General features: G+C 36.9%; 1 protein-coding gene across 2 annotated transcripts; it reads left to right on the top strand.

The window, feature by feature from the left end:
* The first annotated feature begins 10,172 nt into the window (after nt 1–10,172).
* On the top strand, nt 10,173–11,326 carry LOC114364594 (acetylcholine receptor subunit alpha-like). Of its 2 annotated transcripts, none has more exons than XM_028320800.1 (4): nt 10,173–10,277; nt 10,682–10,821; nt 11,078–11,122; nt 11,213–11,326. In XM_028320800.1, exons 1-4 carry the CDS (start codon nt 10,220–10,222, stop codon nt 11,324–11,326), a joined length of 357 nt encoding a protein of 118 aa, XP_028176601.1. In that variant the 5' UTR covers nt 10,173–10,219. The 2 variants fall into 2 exon arrangements, with proteins under 2 accessions (XP_028176601.1, XP_028176600.1); XM_028320799.1 differs by having other exon boundaries at nt 10,664–10,821.
* Nucleotides 11,327–25,977: the final 14,651 nt, after the last annotated feature.

Raw genomic sequence — 25,977 nt, 5'->3', positions numbered from 1 at the left:
AATGTTAGCAAAAATGTTTGTAAGGAAAAATTCAACACAAAAACAAAATACCTTATAAGAATTAAACACGTCACGCAGCCGCAGATGCGCGGCGTACTTGCGCTTCAGACCGATTGCCAAAAAGCGGTAATATAAACTCACACCTACACTATCCATGTGCACTGACACAAATGCAAAGCTCAGCTTAGACCTCTCGTGAACTATATCTATGTTATACTAGTTTCGGCCATAAAGCCCAGTGTGGTTCCGGCGCGAAGCGACGCGACAGTAAGCAGCGGGCCCGGGCACTTGTTCGAGATACGATTCGCTCGCAAATCGCTTTACGGCGCGTCATCAACGAGCTTTATAGCAGCAAATTGCACTCCAATGCAAACATATTTGTAAAATAGTCCCATTTCAAAACTAACAGGAAACCGCAGTAGACCATCTCGCACCATACATTTGTTGTTGTTTTATTGAGACTTCTGCTTGATTTGTTCTGCAATTGACATACAGTTTAGTAGCCGTCGACTAAATTCGTTAATTTAGTACCAAATGTTTAAAAAACTTTATAAAAGATTCTGATAAAAGAAGATATTATTAGATTATATTCTCGACGAGTCAGGAACAGCTCGCGAAAGCCAATAAAGGCGCGCGACGAGAGTTCGCTTTGATGGAATAAAACGGTCGCTTCGAGCCAATAGGTTTTATTACACGCGCCCGCGCCGGCCCCCGCCCCGGCTGCACGCCACGTTGCTCGCCCCGCTGTCACGACACCACACTTGGTGAACCGTCTAATAACTACCATAGATATAGCATGTGTCAAGCGATTAACCAATAAAGATTCTGTGCTTACACACACTGCAGTTGTCTGATAAGCAGTTACCTTAATTAGAGCCAGTTAAACCATTAATGTTTAATGTCAGATGATCCCTAAAACCAAGGGTATTATGAAAAGTCAATTGCTTCGGTATTACTTATACAATTTTATTGTTACAAAATCTAATCTGAGTTCTATCCCATTAAATTCATTAATGGTATCCATTATCCGCTACCGAATCGTTCATTGTGTAATTGAAAAGGACTTTTAAGAGACGCAAATTGCGAAAATGCCGCTTAAGATTTATTTAATAACATCTCTCATGTCAATAAAAATATTATATTTCGCTATCAGTATTCATAGTGCTGGTGATATTGTTACTCAATCTCTTAGCTGTAAGGCCCACAATGTAATTGTTTGGTGTTCGAAAATCCGCAAGTTGAGTCTTCTCAAACCCTGTAAGTGAAATCTGTACATTTAACAACTAACAATAGTATTTCCAAGTATGTAATTCTATAGAAGTTTTTATTTTACGCTGTATGTATCTGGATACCAACAGTATGTTTATGTGCGCTGAAGTCTTGCAAACATTTATCTTTTTATCAACCATTTGTTCTGCATCGGTGCTGTAGTAAATGAAATTTGTCGCGAAAATGGTGTGTCGGACGGGTGTGACCGCCAGTGATTGCGGCACCAGCTGTGTTCACCGACCACCGACGCTCACGATGCTTGCGTCTTGGTGGAAGAGGATCCTCTACACTGCGATATATCTCCACGTCCAGTGCAATGGAGGCTACGAACTACGCTGCATGTTGGGCCAGGTCGCATATGTTCATCAGGGATAATATACATAGTTCTAATGGTGAAATATTTTTTCAAATCGGTTAAGTAGTTTTGAAGCCTAGTCAATGCAAACAATCAAATCTTTCCTCTTTATAATAGTTTTATTAAGTGTAGATAAATAAGTATTTGGAAACTAGTAATAATACAGTGACTACTTAGTTTTTAGCTGGAACCCTTATTGAATAATTTCAGTAACGCAAAATAAAGATAATTTGAAGTAGCAACAGTGAACTTAAGTTGTGAGTGCGAGGCGCCCAGGAGACAAAGACCGGCGGCCGAGGATGCTCGATGGCGGCGAGGGCGCACGATGCCTCGAGTGACAATCGGAACCGAAAACAATGCGCCGGGCCTGGAGGGGATCGTCTTCAATTTCAATCTAAATTTCAATTGCCTTTTCAGTCCAAGTCAGGAACCGGCCGATACAAAACTTGACTGTGTCAAAACTTTTAAACTGATTTTCATCCATTCAGTTAATAGGTAATGATAGTAGAATATTTAAGAAATCTTTCTATGTAAATGAATCGCAAAATGTGTTGGTAAGCGCATAACTCAACAACGCCTGGACCAATTTTACCAATTCTTTTTTTTAAATGTTTGTTGAAGTCCAAGGATGGTTTTTACAGCGAGAAAAGTTTGAATAATTTCCGGGTAAACCCTAAAAAACTCGAAACTTCACCCCTAAGGGTAAAACGGGGTCCACGCGTACGAAGTCGCGGGCGGCCGCTAGTCTTATAATAAATACACCATTAGAACTCGTATGGCATTAGGTACATTGTATGTGTTTTTTATTGTTTGGGCAGTCAAAGTTCTAAATATTATTTTTTATACACGACTAATTTCTGCCTGCACCTTACTACCAATTTCTAAGTGTATCAGCAATAGCAAAGCTTTTTAAAACATGCGTATTCCACTGAATGTCTAGGGTGGGCGCCGCGCACTAGCTTGCTCCTCGCAGCAAGCAGCTGTGTTCACTCCTCACCTTGCGCGACTCGCGTAGCGGCACCTCTAACTATTTTAATTTACCGTATAAATGCGGACTCACTTTTCATACTATTTGCCGTGGAGGAATGCCATTTTTCAAGTTAGCACGTTTACTGAATCTCAATTTTCAGATACCATACTTAATACGAACTGCGGTTATTTATTTTTTAAGAAAATGAACGACTTTAATATACAAAGTTGGGACCTTTTCCAAAAATTTAGTTTCATTGCTTGCTTAAACTTATACATATGCATAATACTCGTAATGTAAAACTCAATACCTCTATGAAGAAAAAAGGTGTCGATACACGAACAAACAAAAATTATATTATTTTTCTTTTGAGGAACAGAACCCTACAAATGGATAAAGTTAGCAAATAAATCATTTCTGAATCCATAGGCTTCTCGCTAGAAACTTTTGAATATTGCCACGTGAACAAAGACTCTTAGGGAATTATGTCACATTTTAAGTAACTTAATATAGTATGCATCATGAGTTTTTTCCTGTACAATTTTTTATCATCATCATAACTTCAGCCATAGGACGTCCGCTGCTGAATCATAGACCTCCCGCAATGATTTCCATAATTACCGGTTGTTAGCGGCCTGCATCCTGCGCCTTCCTTTGTGAGGTCATCGATCCACCTTAACTTTATAACGCCTGTAACGCCCCTAGCACTGCGAGTGTCTATGGGCGACGGTAATCACTTACCACCAGGTGATTCGTCTGCTCGTTTGCCTCCTGTCACATAAAAAAAAACTTTTAATGACTAGGTATCAAATACTCCATGTTAAACATCATTTCGAAAAAGTTTATATAATAAAATTTACCATTTATGGCATTCCTACGAAACTTACGATATTAATTCTAAGGAGCGTCGCGTGTAATCTAAGCCGGAAATATGTGGGTGAGTGCATCGTGCGGTCGCGGCGGCGCGGGCGGGCGGCGCGGACGCTGTCGATGCAAGTTTTAATTGATTCCGCACGAGGAAATCACTTTCCGTGACACCGCGCGCTTGCCACCGGCACCGCCTTGCACTGCCACGCTCTCAACTCGCACTTTTAATTACCTACCACTTTAAATCTATACTTCTATACTATCTATGAAAACACGTGTAAATTAAATTATTTAGTGCGATGGCCAAGTCAATATATTTATGTAAAACGTTAAAGATTTCCTGGCCTGGACTTGGTATTACATGGATCTCACAACTTTTTGCCGTAGAACAACTGAGTTGCGAGACTTGGTTTTTTTGACAAGTATTGTTTTTGATGGGATAAAGTTTTCTGTGACAGACAAAAATCAACGCGGGCGAAGCCGCGGGCGGGAAGCTAGTTATCTATAAACCGTTTTTACGAATTCACGAGTACTTTTCATTGAGAATAGGGAATGTTTGTTTTTGGATTTTTTATATTATTTATTTTGTTCAGGACAATAAACTAAATTACAATTTTCAACCAAACAAGACTCTTAATTCAGTGACTTGTTACTGTAAACTGACTGGGTGTTTTTTCTTTAAAATCAACAAAATTAATTATGTTACGCTCATCATTCTTACGTTTGCCCCTGGAATAGAATCCGCAGTAACAATTCAATTCAGGACTTTGTCCTACTTTGAACTACCTCACTTTCAAATCTTTTCAAGTGTCACAAAAACAAAACTTTGCTTCGATTTTGATGTTATCACTTGACTTAGTCAGTATCAGTAAATAATTCATTAAAGTAAAATTTTACGTTTACTGAGTCCCAATGGTTTCAAATGTATGGCTCCGAGCTGGATTCTCGACTGTGTTCAGCCGTTTGTGAGCGCATATTCTGAAAATAAAAATTTACTTTTGATTATACATTTTTGACGTTCTCAAACTTTTATCATTAGTTATTATGATAAGTATCGCAAAGAAGTTGTGCATATCACGAACAGCCACGCGCGGGCCGGGCGTGCGTGCGCCGTGGGCAGCTTCGGCGCGGGGGGGGGGCGGGCGGGCGGCGGCGCTGGGCGGGCGGCGGGCGGCCGCGGCAGTAGTCGGCGCGCCCCGGCCGAGACCGCGCGACATGCCCGCGCCCGCCGCGTGACGGACCGCGGACTGCACCGCTCAGCGCACGCGGCCCCGGTGCCCGATATCAGACCGCCCTGCGTCCGTTCGTTACATGTTCCCAGTGTGAGTGTCCGGACTCGTTGATCGTTCCCGCCTGTGTCGGATCTATGTGAGAGATTTCGTGAAACGAACTGTGGAAACGCGTAACATGAATTAATTTTTTGGATTTGCAGGCAAGAACTTTTTTATGTTCTGTTTGTAGTGCAACTGGATTTTTGGAGCACAAAGGTTACATCTTTTAAATCGAATAGAAAGTAAAACATAGGTTTTATTTATATAATCTATTCTATAAGACTATCAAGTCCATTTGCGACATTATGAAAATTTCATTATTAAATTGAACGTAGCATAACATTTTATATTATACTCATATATACCGAATCGAATTATATTGTTGATAAATTAAATGTTATTATTATTAAAATAGCATGAACGTAGGGTCTAAAATAAAATAACAATGATATTAATGCTCTAAGCACGTATAGGTATTTTGAAAACTAGATTAAAATTTATTCGCACTAAGTATAATGAAATGTCTCAGTGGAAATACCGAGAGTCCTTACATTCCCTTTAACATGGTTGAATAAAGCGATGACTGATTCACGTATCATGGATGTGAATAAGCACTTTAGTTAAGTGGGTTCTGGCCAGTTTCAAGTTTCTTAATTCTTAATATTTATTTATTTATTTATTAAGAAAAGTACATCAACATCAACACACAAAAGACAATCGCGGTATAGGTAGATAAGAAAAATAGAGCTTTTGGTTATATTACATTCTGAGTATCAGTATCACAAATAATTGTAGCATGACAATTAATACCTACCACGCAATGTAGTTTCTTCATTGTATGTATTTATAAAATGTGATGGTCGTGTGTGATGTGAAATAACATACATTATACAAATTTTATCCAGCATTAGTTGCAGCGCTCCTTCTAAGCACTTTCAATATTAATTTTAACGTAGCAACGTTTCATCTGTTTTAATTTTTTAGCACCTATCGAGATGTTATAATTATATTAAATATTGAAAAGGAAGCTTATTGAATAAAACATATTAATAACTAGCTTTTGCCCACGCCTTTGCTAGCGTGAAATTTAGCTTGTCGTTATAAATTATAGCCTATATTATGTTATTCTAATGTATAAACAATGATACTGTAAAGTTTCATCGAAATCACACAAACTTTCTCATTTATAATATTAGTAGGATGTTTGTCGAAGTCATCATCCTAATTATAAAAATGTTGAATATGTATCTGTCAGCATTTTCAGCTTCTTAGCTACTCGTATTTATGTTTTACGAACCAAACATGGGTCCTAATGCATTCAAAGTCGTCAAAGACCGGTTGAAGAGGTATCATTTGTTTTTGAAACAGTCATCATGCATTGCCCTTGGCATGTTGTTATGCTCATTATTAATTCACCTACAAGTTCAGAATTTCAGTGAGTTCAACATCTTTAAATGCGGCCCGTTTATTTGAGCTGAAGATTACCCGCAGTAATACTTGATTTATAACGTCAACTTTGCTCCGCGGCCTGAGGCGCCTCGAGCGGCGCAGCAGCTGTCTTAGTCGATGAAACATTCATGACTGATCTCAAACATAATAACCACAGTTTTGTTGTTCCCTTCATTGCAGACATGTATTTTTAGATGTATTAGTTTTTGCCCGAGGCTTGATACCACAGTTGATACTTACGCGATAAATACTTTCTGTATGTCACAGAAAGTATTTATGGCGTAAGTATCCTCCTTCCAAAAACCAGGATAAAAACTATTGCATGTTTTTCCTTGGGTCTTGATCTCAAACTATCTCTACACCTTAGCTAAATTGGTTTGGTGGTAAAAGAGTAACAAACTATCCATCCTCTCAAACAATTCAAAATATACAGGTTTCCAGTGTGTGCCACGTGATAGGTGAGCATCATACCTAACGATTTCAATCCCATGTATGTTCTGCGATTTTTCGTAGTTTAGGAGTTATAATTAACTAGCGGCCGCCCGCGACTTCGTACGCGTGGATCTCGTTTTACCCCCTAAGGGATGGAGTTTCGTAAAATCCGTTCTCAGTGAACACTGAGCACATGCGTTCTAAAAGGAACCCTTATGCAAAATTTGAGACTCATAGCGCTTGTAGTTTCTGAAATTTCGTAATGAGTGAGTCAGTCAGTCAGTCAGTTATTCAGTGACCTTTTGTTTTTATAAATATATATTTTCGTAGAACATACATCACCTGACTATGATTAGACACCTCACAGGAAACAACCTGTATAGAATAGGATGCACCTACTTACACGTACCGTAAGGTTTGACACAATGAGGGCTATCGTTTTAGCGCTCACCAGTTGGCGCCACTGTAGAGTAAGGTCCTGTCACTTGCTAGTCGCGAAGACAGTGGCGCCAACTTGTGAGCGCTAAAGTGGTAGGAGGACTAACGCATTTGCACTCATCAAGATGGCGCCACTGTAGAGTAAGGTCCTGTCAAACGCCAGGGGTGCCAACTGTTAAGTATAAAAACGATAGCCCTCATTAATTCGTTAATTTGTATAATTTTAATGTTTTATATGACTAAAGATAAGATTGTTTCGCCACACAAACATGCACCCTCCTTTTTCAAAAACTATTCTAATCGCCAGTATTCACAAACATTACTGACATGAGGTCTTAAAGTGCGCGTGGAGTCGTGGACGCACAGGGTGACACACAAACCAATCACAGAGCTCTGTCCAACGCTGTATATCCGATTTGCTGCTTCACTTAAGTAAGCATCGTTTGTGAATCCGGGCGTTAGTCCAGGGTCTCAAACTATGGACAGGAACAGCTGTGTGCTCCTAGCTGCTCCCGTCGCCCCCCGTCCTGGGGGGCCTGAGGGGCCCGCCGTGTAGGCGGGCAATCGCCGGGAGGGACTGTGGTAGTGAAGGCTTTGTCCGGAATCCCACAGTTCCTTCCCACTTAAGGCGAATGACGGAGCACCGGGGTCTTTTAGTGGATATGCCTTTGTCCTTCTGACTTGCTGAGCCCCACATAACCTACCCTGTCCCCGCAGGATAGGTATGCAATTCAATGCATTTTTCCCCGAAAAAAAAGGGTCTCAAAGTATGTACGAGCCTTCTAACTTTCATGTAAATCACTTCAGCGGTTTTTGACACAACTTTTTGATTTATGAAACAATTGAAATAAACACTAAGGCTGGGTTGCAAAATTGGAAAAAAATTAGGCGCCATAATGGCTTAAATATTTTTTTAATGCTATGTAATTGAAAAAATAAAATGGTTAAACATTTTATACGTAAAAGCAAATCCTTGAAATCTAATTACAAATAAAAAAAGATTGATGAACATAGCTATAATTGCAAAGGAATTATTTTCAGTTTGGCCCTAAGATTGACTGGAGGAAAATGCCGAAAGGCATTAAGTCCGCCTAATGTACACTGTTCTATGTGCATACAAGTTTAAAATAAATAAATTATACTACTAATGAATATTGAAGAAAAAAAAAACGCTAATTTCATTCATAGGTAGGAGGACCTAATACTACAGTCTGAGCTCGCTCGAGTACTACGCGTAGTGATCGTAGCGCACTGCAAGTACTAACAACGCGCTCGTAGCGCTACGACACTGTCAGCTCCGTAGTACGTAGCTGGCGTAGCAGACTGCTACGAGCTGCTACATACGCTATGTGCTACGAGCTGCTACAACGCTAATTGTGCTACGAGCTTCTACATACGCCATGTGCTACGAGCGTAAAACTAAATGGAACTGGCTATCACCTCATGGAAGAATTATTATTATGCTTCTGTGCTGAAATTATATTAATATCTGTACTACAGCAAAGTTACTTCAACTATCCTAGTCTGGTCATAAGTTCTGTCACATCATAACTTTTGAATTTTAATAAAGGTCTCAAAAACATTTATTGAATTAGAATTTAGAATATTTAATGAAATTAAAAATGTGCACTATTTCGAATTTCATTTGTTTTTAAATATGTAGTGGCCGCATAAATGCCGAATTGCAGTTGTCATGCTGCATTTTTGATGTGGTGAAAAATTTGAAGTAGGTAAATATGTATAAATTTTCCTTTATCATTTCATCAAACGATATATTATGTAATGAAGTTATATGTATAAAATACACAAAACAAAAGTAATTGCCATCGCACGATTAGGACTCTAGCAGCATTAAAAGCTGTGAAGGCGCGAACTCAAAAAAATCCCATGCGTTAACAGACATGTTTTGTCCAGGAGGCAGGTTTAAGCAAAACCAGAGTGAAAAAAAACACGTTTTGTTTAAGCTGTACGCGGGAAGAAAGTAGATTGAAAAATGATTTTCCAATAATTTTTTTTTACCATGGAGGAGACTTAAAAAAAACAAAATGATAAAATCATTGAAGAAGCAGCAACCTAATTGCAAGTGTCCATATAGGCCAGCTTTCATTGTCACTCAAGATTTGGTAGCTTGTTTCAAATTTGGGTGTATGAGAGGTGTTTTTTGCGTGAAAGGCATAAAAACTAACTAACTTCTCACAAAGCTTGTGAAACTTTTTTCACATATCATGTTCAATTAAAGACATTGGGTGTTCTAGAAGGATTCTGTGCCAGCTCATAGATCGAAAAGCATGCAAAACCTGCTCGTAAGGGGTAAAATTGACCTCACCTGGCACGAAGTCTGACCCTCATTCAGTCCAGACTTTAATCCGTTGGATTACAAAATATGGCCACATTTGGAGAAAAAACATTTATTAAACGAGTTTTAACGTATAACGCCCATGTATTGTACCTACCTAGTTTTTCATGAAAATAAATCTTTTTATATTATTATTTTTTATTTTTATCTCAATAGATTATAACTCTAAATATGTATAACTCAAAGGTGACTGACTGACATATCAACGCACAGCCCAAACCACTAGATGGATCAGGTTGAAATTTGGCATGCAGGTAGATGTTATTACGTAGGCATACGCTAAGAAAGGATTTTACGAAATATCCACCCCTAAGGGGGTAAAACGGGATCCACGCGTACGAAGTCGTGGGCGGCCGCTAGTGGTTTAACATAAATCAATAAAAATATTTTTCAAGTTTTCATAATAGTAGGTACGGTCGTAACATTTATAAGTCTATGTCTCATTCGTAAACAAAAGAACGATGTGACCATCGTTTGTTTAATTTATCTTGCTGAGGCGCGTAGATTTATAAACAGAGCGGTAAATAAATGCCATCAAAAACATAACTTGTAAAAAACAAGTCTCGCAACTCAGTACTTTTACTTTGTAACGGCATAAAATATCTCTTGGTAAAAAAAAATCATAAAACGATTTTAAGATTTAAATCCTTGAACGGAAGCTAATTGAGGATAGCATGCGGTTTGATTGAGCAACTAATCGATTTGCAACGAGGATTTTTGAGAGTTTTGTGTTTGGTCGCAGGTGGCAGGCCAGCGGCGGGGGCAGGGCGCGCGGCCGCGGCGCCATGCGCTGACGCCATGCGCCGCCCGCCATGCCACGCCGCGCCGCGCCCGCGGCTCTCCCGCTGCTGCTCACCCTGCTGCTTGCTGGTAGGACGCTGCACTCATCACCTTTCCAACCGTTCTATTGTCGCTGGCTGTGAACGCGCGATTGTTGCTTTGTAGAGTACGAGTATAACGACACGCTCAAAGCCGGTGATTTACCCGTATGTCCGAAAGCAGCATTTGCTGGTAGTAGTCACACATAATAAGAACTTAGGTACTTATTAATCTTAAACATACCGAAGGATGGGCCAATAATAATCCATACTTTACATATTTTACGTTACAGTACCTACATTTTACCTACATTTAGTAAGAATTTGTCCACCGCGCACTAAGTAATATCAATTGCACGTATCTCACTAAAGAGTTCTGATGTGAGCTTAGCACTAGCTTTAAGCAGCACCGAGCGGCTAACACATACGGTTGAGCAGTGGCGCGTGTGTCGGCAGGATGCGGCGGCAACCCGGACGCCAAGCGCCTGTACGACGACCTGCTCAGCAACTACAACAAGCTGGTGCGGCCCGTGCTCAACGTCAGCGACGCGCTCACCGTGCGCATCAAGCTCAAGCTGAGCCAGCTCATAGATGTGGTAACTATGCGCCGCTGAAGTCCAGTGCAACCAATCTAAAACTACTACACATTTGCCGAATGCTCTTGCAAACGAAAGACGTGGGTTCAAGTCGCACTTGTAGCGATTTTGACTAGTAGACGTGTATTAAAAAAGTTCTTTTTAAATGCTTTATATGAAACTAAACTTACTCATAGATTGTCGTGTCAGTATTAAATACCCATACAAAAGTAATATTATAAACTATTTTAAAAAAGTTATTTTTTCTGTTTTCCAGAATTTAAAGAATCAGATTATGACGACCAATTTATGGGTGGAACAGGTAAGCGTTATCATATTTGAGGCTATTTACGCAGCTCATAAGAGCTCACACAGAAAGAACGATGGGTGCAATGGTTGCGTTGTGTTGCAGAGTTGGTACGACTACAAGCTGTCGTGGGAGCCGCGCGAGTACGGCGGCGTGGAGATGCTGCACGTGCCCTCCGACCACATCTGGCGTCCTGACATCGTGCTCTACAACAAGTGAGGCCGTTTGTTGGAAACTAATTCATTTATCATATTCGTAGGATCATCTGTCCAAATTGCATACAACACGCAACACGATTCTTTATTTGAGATACTTCGATGGACATGTTAAATAATTTGTAAACACATTACCCCTCCATTAATCAACAAAAATATCAACAGGGTAAATCCTTTTAATTTTACTCAAAAACTAAACCAGAGTGAAAACATTTTAAAATCACTTCCAATTTACTTCCAAACTATGTGAAATGTTTTGGCTGATGCCTTTGTTATCTGCTACAAAACTTTAAATGAACATTTTGCTCGAAATAACTATGCTGTACAAGTATGCTCTCACATCCTATCCCTTCTTTTCNCAGGCCTGATAATACCTAGATCTCTAAATTCTCCATCCTTTTGCTTATGTGAGAGAGAGAAAGAGAGATGATCACATGTCAGCCAGTCCGACACCTTCACTGTACGGCTATTTGTTGCTTCTTAGTCTGAGTTGCACCACCTTACTTTGACTTTAACAAACGTCAAAAATCTGTCAAACTCCATACAAAATACACCGGTTATCGTTATAGTCACGGTTAAAGTTAGGTGGTGCAACTCAGCCTTAGACTTATCATAATTATTATTATCTTGATCTAAATTGTAACCTAGGCGTCATTCATACTCAATTATTTCGAATTTGACTCGTGTCAATGTCCCATAGATTTTCAAAAAGCCGTTGTCTGAAATCTTGTTATTATTGATCAATTATATATTTTTTTAAATCAAACCAAGCCATAAACATCATTTGGTTTACAGTCCCTACAGTAACAAGACATTATAACATGAGAAACAATGCAGTTCAATAGATAAAGGTTCCCATAGCTATTGCATAAAGTGCAGTTAGGAACTGCATTATGGACAGAAAAAAAGGATTTATTGTGTGCAGTACACATACAGTTGCATTTTTAATGATTACCGTTAAGTTAAATGTTGAAACCATAATAACTTAAATTCGAAGTTTCGTTCGTTCGTTCAACCTACTCTAACAATGGCCTACAAAGTTTAATTTCCACAATTTTTTTCAAACTACAACATTTCAAAAACGATCTTTGGTCGGCGCCCGCGCAATTTATTTTTCCGATCCACCCATCCCGGATTGACATCTGTCATTCTTAATTTGAATGTTGACGGCACTGAGCGGCCCGGCCCATCGGCCACAGATTATTAAAAGAGCGTTATTAGTTCGTCTTTATAGGAAACAATAAAATCATTTAGTTAAAACTAAACTAATTTTATATTTTTATAAAGTCTCTAGTCGAAAAACTAGGTTCCGGACTGATATTGTAATTTTAATATTGACATAATTATCGTCTATGAAGTATGAAGCAAAACATGAGCTGAGCAAACCACATCATAAAATATCAAGACCCTAAGTATTACCGTTTTGAGCAAATAAAATAGTTGATTTGATTTGATTTGAAGTAAAACATACTTCATACCGAACATTATGGTGTTGATCGCACATGCAGACGTAATATGCGCTTGCGTTCTTACGCTAGTATGTCATTTGCCGGTTTTACACTTTCTCTGCTACTTAAAGTGATTTCATTTAGTCAAATGAAATAGATTTTAGACCATATTAAGAAGTGAAAATTTCATATTATTGCTGGAATATTACTTTTCAATTGAGATTAATCAAATCAAATCAAATCATAAGTACTGTTAATTAATTAACGAAATTGACTGCCCGTACTGATCTATTGCACAGCTGTTTCTATAACCCTAAAACTGCTAAAACTATCTTATAGTATGTTAAAGAAGTTCTGTTGTTAATTAATTTTACATACCTATGTATTTGTAAAATCAATAAACTATTCTTCTTACTTAAGGGCAGTTAATTATTTTTTTATTGTAAGGAATGTGCAATCAATTTAATCAAAGAAATTATACAATTCCGCGTTGTAATGTTAGGTACTTCCTAAAATACTGTTACCACCCAAATGTCAAATCAAATCGTCCCCCACAGTTAAACGGTGATTAGTGTTAATCAATGACTAATTAACCGTAAGTTAACAACGGGTTAGCCTGACGGCGGTACGTATCAATTTTCATTCGAAAGTGAGAAGTTTGGCGTAATTGTTAAATCACTTTCGTTATTTGAGTAAGGTTTCGCAATTATAAGCCTTTGAAATGATTACATGACCCAAAAATGGCTAAAATAACTTTCAACTATGAAAAATATTATCTTTGTTTTTATTAATTGACTTTGAATTTGATTGAGCGCCTCTTCTTTTTACATTATCTAACCCGTCAAACGAAAGTAGGTTTACGAAAAACATTACAAACTGCTTGCATTCGCAAATAAAAAAGAACTACATCTTTTAAACTTTAATATTACGAGAGCATAGCTTCTGTTTCATTTTCCGATTTGCTTGCGATGGCCAGTCATTTCTTATTTCTGGGTCTTCAATTAAAAAAAAACTACGTTCTAAATTCAAATTGGACAAAAAATTTGTGGTCGCCGGAGACCTGGCTGTATGTTTCATTATTCCTTTGCTTTAAAAAAAAACGGCGCGTGCGGCGATGTTTGGTCACGATTAATTTGACGTTCCAAATTCAAATTATAAAAAAAGAATGCACTCGAATTTCAGTGCGTTGGTCTACGTTGAGTTTGCATGACATTTTAAAGTGGTGTGATAGAAAATAAATCGAACGGAATCCATAATGGTTTTTTCTTTGGGTAGGTAGGTTTAGATTATTATTGGTGTACGTTCATTAGGATTTAAAAACTATGGAACTATAATATTGATTAACTTTTTGTGGAATTTCAGTGAAGTGCATTGTGTTTGTTGTTAGTTGATTGGTGCCAGTGATAAATGTGAGAGATATTGAAGAGTAGCGGTGGCGAGTCTCGTAAGTACTTTTTGTATTTTACGTTGCAGAAGTAAGCAGTTACCGTTCAAATCGTAGTTAAACATAATTATTTTCTTTGTATGATCAGAATGATCAAACAAATACTTTTGTTGTTGATTTATGAACAATTTTAACTCAATAGCTCAATTTTTTAGTCGTATGTGTCATCACATAGATTTAATTTTTGTTTGGTGCGCGTTAGCGTGAGCATGAGTGTATCTATAAGTACTTGATTGTGTTTATTAGCTTAGTTAATAATAAGTACTGAAGCTTATTTTCTCCATCAAGGTTATTGTTTACATATGCGGTTGATCATGTAGGTCATAGGTGTCGGAACGGAATATGCATATCATTTCTCAATGTAATGTGATGCTACATGATACTTTGGAAGAAATTATCCCTCGGTAGGTGTAGGTAGGTACGTCTGGTTCCTCTATGATATCGACTTTCTTCTAACCATATTATAACTTAAAATAGGTCACGTTTAATTAGTACTATCTACTTATTGCAATATTCTTTTACATTTCCCACTAGGCGCTTGCTCGTACTTTTCTCCTCTAGACTATATTCTTTAAAAAACCTTCTTTAAAATAAATAATTTTCAATGTAAACTACGTCTTAGCAATGACATTTTCATTTAATTTTAAACAGCTAATCTTGATGTGTGATAATAATCGTAAGGTATTACAAAAAGTGAGTTTCACAAACAAAACAATCCCTTACCAAGTCGAACCTTAACTTCGAACTCCTATGTTCATCAAATTAATTTCGTTGCGGGTCTAATGACACTTTAACTTCTCCCTTAAAAAACTTTGCCTTCGCTAGTTGGTTTTTATTGGCGGTCAGTAGATCCTGGTTACACAGGAGTTTCAGCGGTAGGAACGAGAGGTGGCAAAGTCTCGTATACAAAACAAATCGTTTTTATTACATACTTTTTTATAACTTTTACGCGAACCAGTTCACTTGCCATTTTCAAACAATTAAGCGACAGTGAACTGCGTAAAGTGCGTAAGTGCTTGGCGCAGAAAATTAGCGTCATAACATGCGCATGATTCGCAACGAGGCCTCGACGTAAAACTAAAACCGTCTAACGCCGTTAAACGTGATAACTGTTTTTAAAGAAGTATGTGGCAGTGGTGTGGCATGACTAGGGTTTTTCCAATGGTATTTGGTACTATAACGTGGGGAAGTGTGCCGTCGTGTCACTGTCAAGTTTTTGATGATATGTGAAAGTAAATAAGGCCTCCCGAAAGTCTCATTGTAACAATATGGTGACCAGATTTTTTTGAGCATATCGACATTGTTGTCAGTAACTTTGATACGATACTTTTGTATTGTTTTTTTGGGTTTACCCTAGATAGGTCAGTTTCCTAAACTTTTTTTTACTGCAATGCTCTTGAAACTTTGTAATTTTTTTGGGACGCATATCTTAACAAAACATAGGTTAACATTACAAACTATAGGTTATAGCTATACATATAAAATTTAAAATAAAAAGTTAATACATTTATTATACTTTTTGAATGGGCACTAATGATAATGAGAATGTAGGTACGTCGCGAATTCGCGATTGCTTAAAGTTTGGGGACCCCTGCTTTATGTTAAGTAAAAAAAAAAATATTTTCTTTATTATTCTTATAAAAACTTTATTCTTGGTTAGATGGTAAAATATTGCCAAATGTTTTTGCAAACTACACTCGCGAGCAAAAGTATGGAATCACTTACATGAAGTTGTTTCCATGCGATCTTGTGTACTAACGAATTTGTTAGGAACAAAAAAAGTGGCACCATTTTAAAGATTAAACTTTTATCTTTAAATTGATACCAAATTCATTTAAATCACACCAGTATTTAAAAAGATATCCCGGCTGATGTGGAGAAGTAACGAAAAAGACATGTATGAACTGTTTGATACGTCGCGATTTGCGGCCTATTTACCCCCTATAAAAGCACGCGTTTTCGGATTTTTGCTTTCACACGTTGATTCATACACATCTCCGCTTCTTTTGACATTTTACCTGGGATTCTACACCTTCAGAAGCAGCACAAATCGTTGCACTATTGCAAGAAGGGCTCAGCCAGCGGGCTGTCGCACGTCAGCGCCACATAAGCCAGTCCTGGGTTTCGAAAGTTTTAAGACGCTTTCGGGAGACTGGTGGCTTTATCCCGAGACCAAGTTCTGAACAGCGCCGGCGCACATCGCAGAGGGAAGACCGTTTTTTCATGTCAACCTCTCTATGAAATCGTCATTTGACTGGAATCGACGTCCAGTAAGAGCTCAGAAATGTTCGTAGGATAGCTGTTAGCGAGTAGACAGTTTGTCTAAGACATAAGCAATAGAATTTAACTCCAAAAAGGCCTGCCACAGGCTCGAAACTGACGGCAGGTCACCGATAAGCACGCTTTCAATTTGCTCGTACACATCTCGATGTTAAGTCGAGCAAGCCACCCCCATAAGCCACTGTTTCAGCGAACCAGCACTGCACAAATCGCTCCTCAGGCCGCCTATAAACCCGACCTCTTCGACTGCTGCCCTGCAAACACAGTTTGCATTCATCGGAGAACAGAACTCGCCTCCATTACTCGCCTTCCCATCGAGATGTGTACGAGCAAATTGAAAGGGTGCTTATCGGTGACCTGCCGTCAGTTTCGAGCCTGTGGCAGGCCTTTTTGGAGTCAAATTCTATTGCTTATATCTTAGACGAACTGTCCACTCGCTAACAGCTATCTTACGAACATTTCTGAGCTCTTGATGGACATCGATTCCAGTCAAATGACGATTTCATAGAGAGGTTGACATGAAAAAACGGTCTTCCCTCTGCGATGTGCACCGGCGCTGTTCAGAACTTGGTCTCGGGATAAAGCCACTAGTCTCCTGAAAGCGTCTTGAAACTTTCGAAACCCAGGACTGGCTTATGTGGCGCTGACGTGCGACAGCCCGCTGGCTGAGCCCTTCTTGCAATAGTGCAACGATTTGTGCTGCTTCTGAAGGTGTAGAATCCCAGGTAAAGTGTCAAAAGAAGCGGAGATGTGTATGAATCGACGTGTGAAAGCAAAAATCTAAAAACGCGTGCTTTTATAGGGGGTAAATAGGCCGCAACTCGCGACGTATCAAACAGTTCATACATGTCTTATTCGTTACTTCTTCACATCAGCCGGGATATCTTTTTAAATACTGGTGTGATTTAAATGAATTTGGCATCAATTAAAAGATAAAAGTTTAATCTTTAAAATGGTGCCACTTTTTTTGTTACTAACAAATTCGTTAGTACACAAGTTCGCGTGGAAACAACTTCATGTAAGTGATTCCATAGTTTTGCTCGCAAGTGTAGATTATGTCAAATAGTATGCATAAATTATTATTAATTGTCTGTCAACGCTAAGTATACATAAAATAAAATTGGTTTTAACATTTTGGATCACAAAAACAAATAGACGTAGAAGCGATTACTTTCACATATTTTAATTTTAATACAGAGAAAACACCAACAAAAACGGCAGCGTTAAATTTTTAATATCCTCATTTTATACTCAATTCAATTCAATTGATGATGATGATGATGATACTCAATTCTAATGATAGGCGAAACGACTCATTAGATACTTCATTGCTTACCAATTTAGGTATTTACAGTCGTGGTACCTATCTGTGATCACTGGTTCCGAGCAAGTTTCACTGGGTGGCACCTAAACCGGCTTGGACTTTTCTTTTCATTTATTGAATTACCAGTATCATGTAGGAAGTGAGGAAGTCTAGAGCTTGTGGGCTAGGTTAATAACAGACGTAGAAGGTCTGGTTTATAAGCTGTGTGGTTAGCTGTGACGTGATTTGCTTAAGAATGCAGTTAAAATTACAGGGCTTTTAATGAGGAAAGTTAGGTATAGGATGTTATTTAGTTACGATTAGGTAGTGAAACTTAATTGGCTTTGGTATGTTTAAATTCACATTTAAGATGAAGGCTATGAATGAATAGTACTAATATTATAAATGCGAAAGTTTGATAAGGATGTTTGGATGTATGTTTGTTACTATTTCACTCATAAACGGCTGAACGGATTTTGATTATATTTTAAATTATTATTGTTTATACATCAGAATAACATATAGGCTATAGCTTTGACTTTTATTTCACGTGGGCGAACCCGAGGTCAAAAGCTAGTATACGTTTACAACTTTCGGTAAGATGCGTGTACTTTTCACAGTAAAACTTGCCCCTTAGTGGGCTCCGAACCTGCTATGCTCAGGTTAGCTGGTTAAACAATATTAATTTGTTACCAATCAACCAATAATTAAGACATTTATGCTGACAAATTAAGGGGAACGAACTCCATATCTTTAGCGTACTTAGCCCTTTAAGTATTAGTCAGATAGTTTTTTCCAATCCCTTGCCAGACAAGCATTGTAGGGCAGCTGCCAAAGCCAAGATGACCCGAACTTCATGATGGTCCAACGTTTTAGGGAGCGTGCGCTGACAAACATTCAACTTTTATGAAATAACGTAGGTCTGGCGTTCACAGGCGCTTAGTCCATTAGTAGTTTCAACCAGCTACGCTAAATCAAATGTTAATCAACTCAAAGTAAAATTAACGAAATCATTATTGAAATAGAGACGAGACTCATTCTAAATCATTTGGATTGGGTGTTAATAAACTAAAGTAAATAATTTCCCTTCAAACGAACTGGCTTTTTGCACGCATGTCGATGTATTAATTGCTTTTGTTATTTATCGAGAACAAGAATAAAATTTAAGTGCAAATTGGTGATCGGAACACAACTATACTTATTATTTCTAAAGATTTTCTTTGAAATTAAAAATATTTAAAATCTGTTTGATAGTGGTCTCTAATTTAGAGAAGTGAATTTAAACGTTCAATTTTATCTTTAAGGTTTATTTTAACTTTAATAAACGTCAAAATCTGTCACACTCCATAGTTACAAAAAACGGTTATTGTTATAGTTACGGTTAAACCCACCCGTCAGTTCCTCACTTACTCCGTGATCATGTCACGAGTGCCGAAATATCGGAGACTCGAAATTAAGGTACATGGTAGCAATCCCATCAATAATAAATACCTTATTTTATCCGTAAAAATAACAAAAACCGGTGCTATTTGTATGGAGTTTGACAGATTTTTGACGTTTGTCAAAGTTAAAATAAGATGGTGCAACTCAGCCTTAGTCTCACGAGTCTACATCGAATGCCATGAGGGTTATAAATAACTGAGTTCTCTAACCTAGTGTCATATTTTGAGAATACAAACTGACTAGTCAGCTACTAGTTAAACCGGTTGTTAACTACGTGTGCTCTATATTTATGCGAAATATGTAGATTAAGGCTAAGTTGCACCACCCAACTTTGACCGTAACTATAACGATGCGTGCTTTTCGTATGGAGTTTGACAGATTTTTGACGTTTGTCAAAGTTAAAGTAAGATGGTGCAACGCAGCCTAACAGTTTTCCCTATAGGCCTAACATAAATATTGTTACGAGACCATGTTTTAGTATGTGTTTTTACTGTCATCTAAAATATAAAATGTTATACAGTGGTACAGATCTGTACTAGGTACAGACAACGCACATAATAATCATATTGGTTTATCTATACTTACTATAAAAAATAAAAAAATCAATCAAATACCTACATAAAGAAAAACAGTGTACTTAGTTATTGAGCAGATTGATGTTATTAACTAAAAATAAATTAATAAATTATTTATTCATTTAAACATTTGCACAAAAGTAAAGTACAGTGGTGGACTTATTACCGAGTGGCATTCTCTACCAGTAATTACAGTTTGAACATCTTAGGTCAACCCTATGCCGTCGTATCGTAAAAACGTTTAGGCTGGGTTCCACCATCTTACTTTGACTAAGTATAACAAACGTGAAAAGCCTGTCAAACTCCATACAAAAAGCACCGGTTATTTTTATAGTTACCGTTAACCATTAAAGTCATGTGGTGCAACTCAGCCTTATAATCTCGTTTATTTATTCATAAGAGAGAGTTAAATCTTTTCTTTTCTACAATAAATAATAGAAGCAGTTATGTAACTTGACGATGAAGATGGAATAATAAGATTGGGATTAGTATAATTATGTGACATCAATTATATCAGTAGATTCTTGACTATGTGTAAATGAACGTAGGGAACTTTTTTATTTCAAAGTACAAAAAATATCTTAAAAATATACCATTATAATATATTTTTCTATAGATATGATACAAGTAGTTTTGTTAACAGTTAATTAAAAATAACACAAATTAAATGACTAATGTAAGGCAATTTCATTAATTATTATAACAAATACAAATGTAATCAAATAAACTTTAATCGAACTAGCTAAATATTAAATATGTGATAAATAAAGTTAATTTATAGTTTAATAATAAACAATTAATTGAATGTTAATTAATATAATGTTCCGTTACATTGTTGTTTAACAATAATCAAACAAATAAATACGTTTGCACAAACAATGTCATGTTCCCGCTTTTTATTTCAATAATTAAGTAAGTAAACAGTTTACATTATTAGGTACTAGCTTTCCGCCCGCGTGGAATTTTGTCTGTCACAGAAAATCTTTATCGCGCGCGTCCATGTTTCAAAAACCGGGATAAAAACTATCCTATGTCCTTTCCCGGGACTCAAACTATCTCTATACCAAATTTCATCAAAATCTTTTCAGTGGTTTAGGCGTGAAAGCAAGACAGACAGAATTACTTTCGCATTTATAATATTAGTATAGACTATGTAGTGATGAATGAAGAATACATGCATGACCAAATACAACAGAGAATAGAAGATGTATGAAACGTTAAGAGTCGAGTTCTACTTATACTGAAAGTTACATTGGCTAAAGCCAAGGTCAAAGTCAATGGGGTGTAAGATTCTAATTGACTTTACATAGAATTCAGAGTAGAAAACTTATTTTCATCGTCATCATTTCAGCCATTGGACGCGCCGCGTCCACTGCTGAACATAGGCCTCCCCCAATAATTTTCATATGATTTGAAATTATTAATTGTTTCAAAAATTCATTGCTTAGAGACAAGATTGATGGGGAATATACTACTTCAAAATTCAAATAATTTTTTTATGCATAACAAGGCAGGTATTTGACCACAATCGCACCTGATGTTAAGTGGGATGCAGTCTAGGATGGTAGGTACATATCTGCCCTGTTGGCGTTGGAGTTCTTAGGACAGAGAAAGTCATTTTGTCTGATCTGATATGATTATTGATTAATTCATTCCTAAACGGTGCAACTGGATGTCTAAACAAAAACTGCTCGCTGTTTTTTCATCTTCATCAATGGATCTTTGCAATGTGTTTTCAAACATCGTAAGTTGTTTATTCTTGGCACGCGACGAAGAAACTCTAAAGACAATGTCCTCCGATGTAAAACGGTTTACAGTCATCGAATAAGGCGAGTTATCGATTCAGTGTAATCGAGAATGATTGATGATTTTATGTAAATCCATTCAATGATGTCTGATTGATGATTTATTCGTGGTAGAGTGATTTGTGAGGTATATTTCAGTAAAAGATTTTACCTGTAGTTATGACAAGAATTCTCTTCTCTATTTTTTTCTGTTGATTAATCCCAAAGTTCCTACACAATTATGTTTTTTTTTTATTTTGAGTTTCTGTAAAACTAAGTACAAGAAGCTAAAAGTTTAAACGTGATTAAACGTTTTAAGTAAATACAAAATATAATATTATCACTGGGCTTAAGCTATGTGGAATGGTTAGGATGCAAAACTGTAGTTGCATTGTTATTAAAAATGCATAATTTAAACGTTTTAAAACTTAATATCAAGTTATTTGAGCAGATCTTGGCAGATCTATTGAAGATGTAAATTGTCATACACTTGGTTTCATAACGTTTGATTTAAAATCACACGCAGTGCGTTGCGCCGGCGCATCTTAATTATGCAAAACAAGTCAATTATTCGCGTAAACAACACTATTTGGATGTTTGGAAAACAACAGTAAGAATTTTTATCTTTGCGATAACAGTTGACTACAATTTAGCTCAGAATATTTTTACTTTTTTACAAGTTTTGGGCAGTGCTTAGTATGGTGAATAAAGTAAAACTTTTTAATGAAAATAAATATCACTTTGAGATTCGCATTTAGGTTTATTTAAATTACTAAAGCTAAATTATAAGATAAAATAGACTTTTGGGATAAACTGAACAATGCGGTTGAAAATAGAATTAAGGAGCTTTCACTGCGTAAGTTGAGCTTTAGAAGAGTAGGCAATAATGTTTGAGGTTTTTTGTTTGTGGTACTTTAATTCAATAGCAATTTTAATTTTTTTGATACATATAGATTTTATTAGACAAGTTAATTTTATTACTTTTTTGTGGATTTCAATAAAACCTGAAGTAATGGGCTTTTTTATTCTAGAATTATTATTGTACATTATTAGTGAAAAAACCTAAGCAAATCAAATCCCCAAAAAATATTCAGATGAAAACACGTATAATTTGTTAAAGAAATAAATGAAAAAAAAAAAACACTTTTAAAAACGTGCCACAAATATGTCTCGAACAAATTTTGAAAAAATAAAAATAAAAACGAGAAAAGAATTAAAACAAAAACTTACCATCAACAATAAATAACACAGGCAGTCTCCGATCTGCATGGTGACGTCAGACGAGTGGCGCGCGCGGCGGTCGGGCGGGCTGTGCGATGCGTCTGCGCATGCCGGCTGCTCGCGCCCGTGACAGAACTGTTTAGAGCGGATAATACTGCTTTCTAATGTTTTGGTCAGTCGTCTAGGTGTTAGAAGGACTTTTTGTTCAGTTTGTTCGCTTTACCAGGCCTGTTCATCTCCGCGAGTTTACATCGAAAACAAAACACGCACGATGGCCCACCTACAGGATACTATTCGACAAGGCCTCACATACGAGCGAACATTGACTCACGCACGCGTATTCTTGTGTATGATGGAAGAAAATAAAGAAAATGGTGTACTTAAATACTGTGCAGTATTTAACTGCCTAAATAATAATAAAAACACAGAATGTTCACTTCACCCTAAAAAAAACATCGAATGTTTAGCCAATTTAGGTGCTGAGAAGGACTTTTTATTCAATTTGTTCGCTTTACCTCAAAAAACATCGACAATTATTTAGTCACGGGGTGTCCACAGCTGGTCATAGGACTCTATGATTTTCTGTTTGTCCCTTCCTTTATACGCTTAGATGATCTGTCCAACTTGTGGGTGGACGTCACACGCTGCGCTTGCCGATGAATTGTTCAATATGTTGGATTTACCTCACAAAATCATCATCATCATTTCAGCCATAGAAAGCCATTGCTGAACAAAGGCATTCCCTAATGATTTCCTGATTTGCCTTCCTGCAAACTTTATAAGGTCACCTGTCCAGTGAGTGCATGCTCCACACTGCGCTTGCCGGTACGTGGCCTCAATTCCAGAACCTTGCTGACCCATCTGCCATCAAGTATCAGTTTGAGTGCCCATTGCTACTTTAGTTCGCTAATCCGTCTCTTTCCCACTACCTGCAAGTCCGTTGTCCGTCCTGCAAACCTTTGTTTGTCACCTGTCATCCGCTTTGCAATGGAGGGAAGTCGAACCTTAATTCCGAACTCCTCCTATGTTCTTCTGATTAATATCGTTGCGGGTTCAATCGCAGTTTAACTTTCCCCCGGCACAAACTTGACCTTCATTGTTTGGTATTCTTTGGCGGTCAAGCTGATTTGATCGCTCTACCTATTCTTATACAACATTTTATTATGTTCTTATACCATTATGTTAGATATTCTTGGTAACAAACCGCCAAGTCATTCACCTCGTTTTTAAATTTTCTTCTGAACTGGATGTTATATTTTGCTACTTCACATTCATGTTGGTCACTAACTTGAGCTTGTTTTTGTTTCTCACTTATTTTCAAAATGAAATATTTTTAAGTATTTTTTTGTACTTTTGTANTCACATCTTTTAAAAGTAAGTATTATACAGGGTGTTAGGTAAATGGGTTTATGAGCCGACACTAGCCCATGTTAACATGGTCATATAAATGGTATGGTGAAGTCAGAAATTTGATATCATCATTTTTTTTTTTTAATTTTCATACAAAATAAATTTTATAAAATCCGATTTGTATGAAAATTAAAATAACTAAAATGAAGATATCAATTTTAAATTAAAATAATTAAAATGAAGATACACTTTTTTAATTAAAATTAAAATAACTAAAATGAAGATACACTTTTTAGTAAGCAACACCTAAAAATTAAGTAATAAGCAGTCTTATTTAGTTAAACACTACTTGTTACATGTTACAACAAGCCCCCGCATTTTGTTACAACTAACCCCATGGTATGATTTTTAACATTTATCAAGATAACTATTTAAACAATTTAGCAATCATAAAAACTGTTACACATTATCAGAGATAGATAAATTTGAATGGAAATAAGATATAGAACATTTGAAATTAGTCAGTAATAATAACGCAAACCGAAATTTTACGACAGTACAATTTTATATTACCTGGCAAAAATGAAGCACGTGCACAATTCCGCTCACTGCGCGCCGGCCGGCGGGACACTAGCTATGGCAACATGATACGGCGCGGTTTGTAGGTTAAATCGAGTCAAAGACATACGTCAATTGCGTTTAAGATCCTAGTGAAAAGAGCCTGTTACTACTTACCCCTGTTACAACAAGCCCCTCGCTCCCCTACTAATCATCAATCATTATTATTTGACTTTAGAGCGAATATACCAGCTGACTTTATTTAAAACATTCTTGTTAGCTTTTCCAGAGTAATGTTTTGGTGGTTTTGGTGGTATTCACATACGAATTACTTTTATTTGGGTGTATTAACAGCTCTATATCGTTCTGTTACCCCGCCTACGCGCCGTCAGCCACTCTCACATCTTTGTTTATTTATTTATTCCTATAAACAATAGCTTTGCACTAATCTATCGCATTGTAACTATTCTTAATGGACACCTACGATTGATTGACCTACTTTTTAAATAACTAACATTTTTTATGATATATTAGGAAACATTTTATTGGCTCATTAAATTTTACATGAATTATTTATTGGAGTTATTATTTACGTTCACTTGGATCGTGCAACTAAGACAATAGATTGTTAATTTAAAATTTTGCTTCAATGTTTATTCAGTGTTTCAATTGATTTGGAAAATGGTAAATTTAAATATTTTTTAGAAAATATTTGACTAATTAATAGAGTTTGAAACGGGCTTATTAATTAATTATTTAATTTATTACATAGAACTAGGGAAAATTTACATATTTCGGTAGTTTGATCTTTGACAGCAAATAGATTAAAAATATAATTATTACTAGCTTTCCGCCCGCGGCTTCGCCCGCGTGGAATTTTGTCTGTCACAGAAAAACTTTATCGCGCGCGTCCCTGTTTCAAAAACCGGGATAAAAACTATCCTATTTTCTTTCCCGGGACTCAAACTATCTCTATGCCAAATTTCATCAAAATCGGTTGCGAGGTTTAAGCGGGAAAGCGTAACAGACAGACAGACAGACAGAGTTACTTTCGCATTTATAATATTAGTTGGGAAGTCGTATAGAAAAATATGATTATAGTATCAAAGATCTTGAGTTCAATCTCTGGCTTGCACAAAATGCATGTTATTAAGTATTATTAACGATGCCAAAAACCTATTAAATTGTTTATACTGTCTAATAGAAAATTAAGTAGGTACCTAATCACAAACTAAATTAAAATAATTTA

This window comes from Ostrinia furnacalis, unplaced genomic scaffold (assembly GCF_004193835.3).
Source record: "Ostrinia furnacalis isolate ACB-3 unplaced genomic scaffold, ASM419383v2 OfSCF7453, whole genome shotgun sequence".
Classification (NCBI taxonomy): Eukaryota; Metazoa; Arthropoda; class Insecta; order Lepidoptera; family Crambidae; genus Ostrinia; species Ostrinia furnacalis.
This window is presented reverse-complemented; position numbering and strand designations above follow the sequence as displayed.

Coding starts and splice junctions, on each gene's coding strand:
- LOC114364594 (XM_028320799.1), top strand. CDS start 10,220: ATGCCACGCCGCGCCGCGCCCGCGGCTCTCCCGCTGCTGCTCACCCTG. Junction 10,278..10,663: donor GCTCACCCTGCTGCTTGCTG/GTAGGACGCTGC, acceptor ACGGTTGAGCAG/TGGCGCGTGTGTCGGCAGGA. Junction 11,123..11,212: donor CCAATTTATGGGTGGAACAG/GTAAGCGTTATC, acceptor GTTGTGTTGCAG/AGTTGGTACGACTACAAGCT.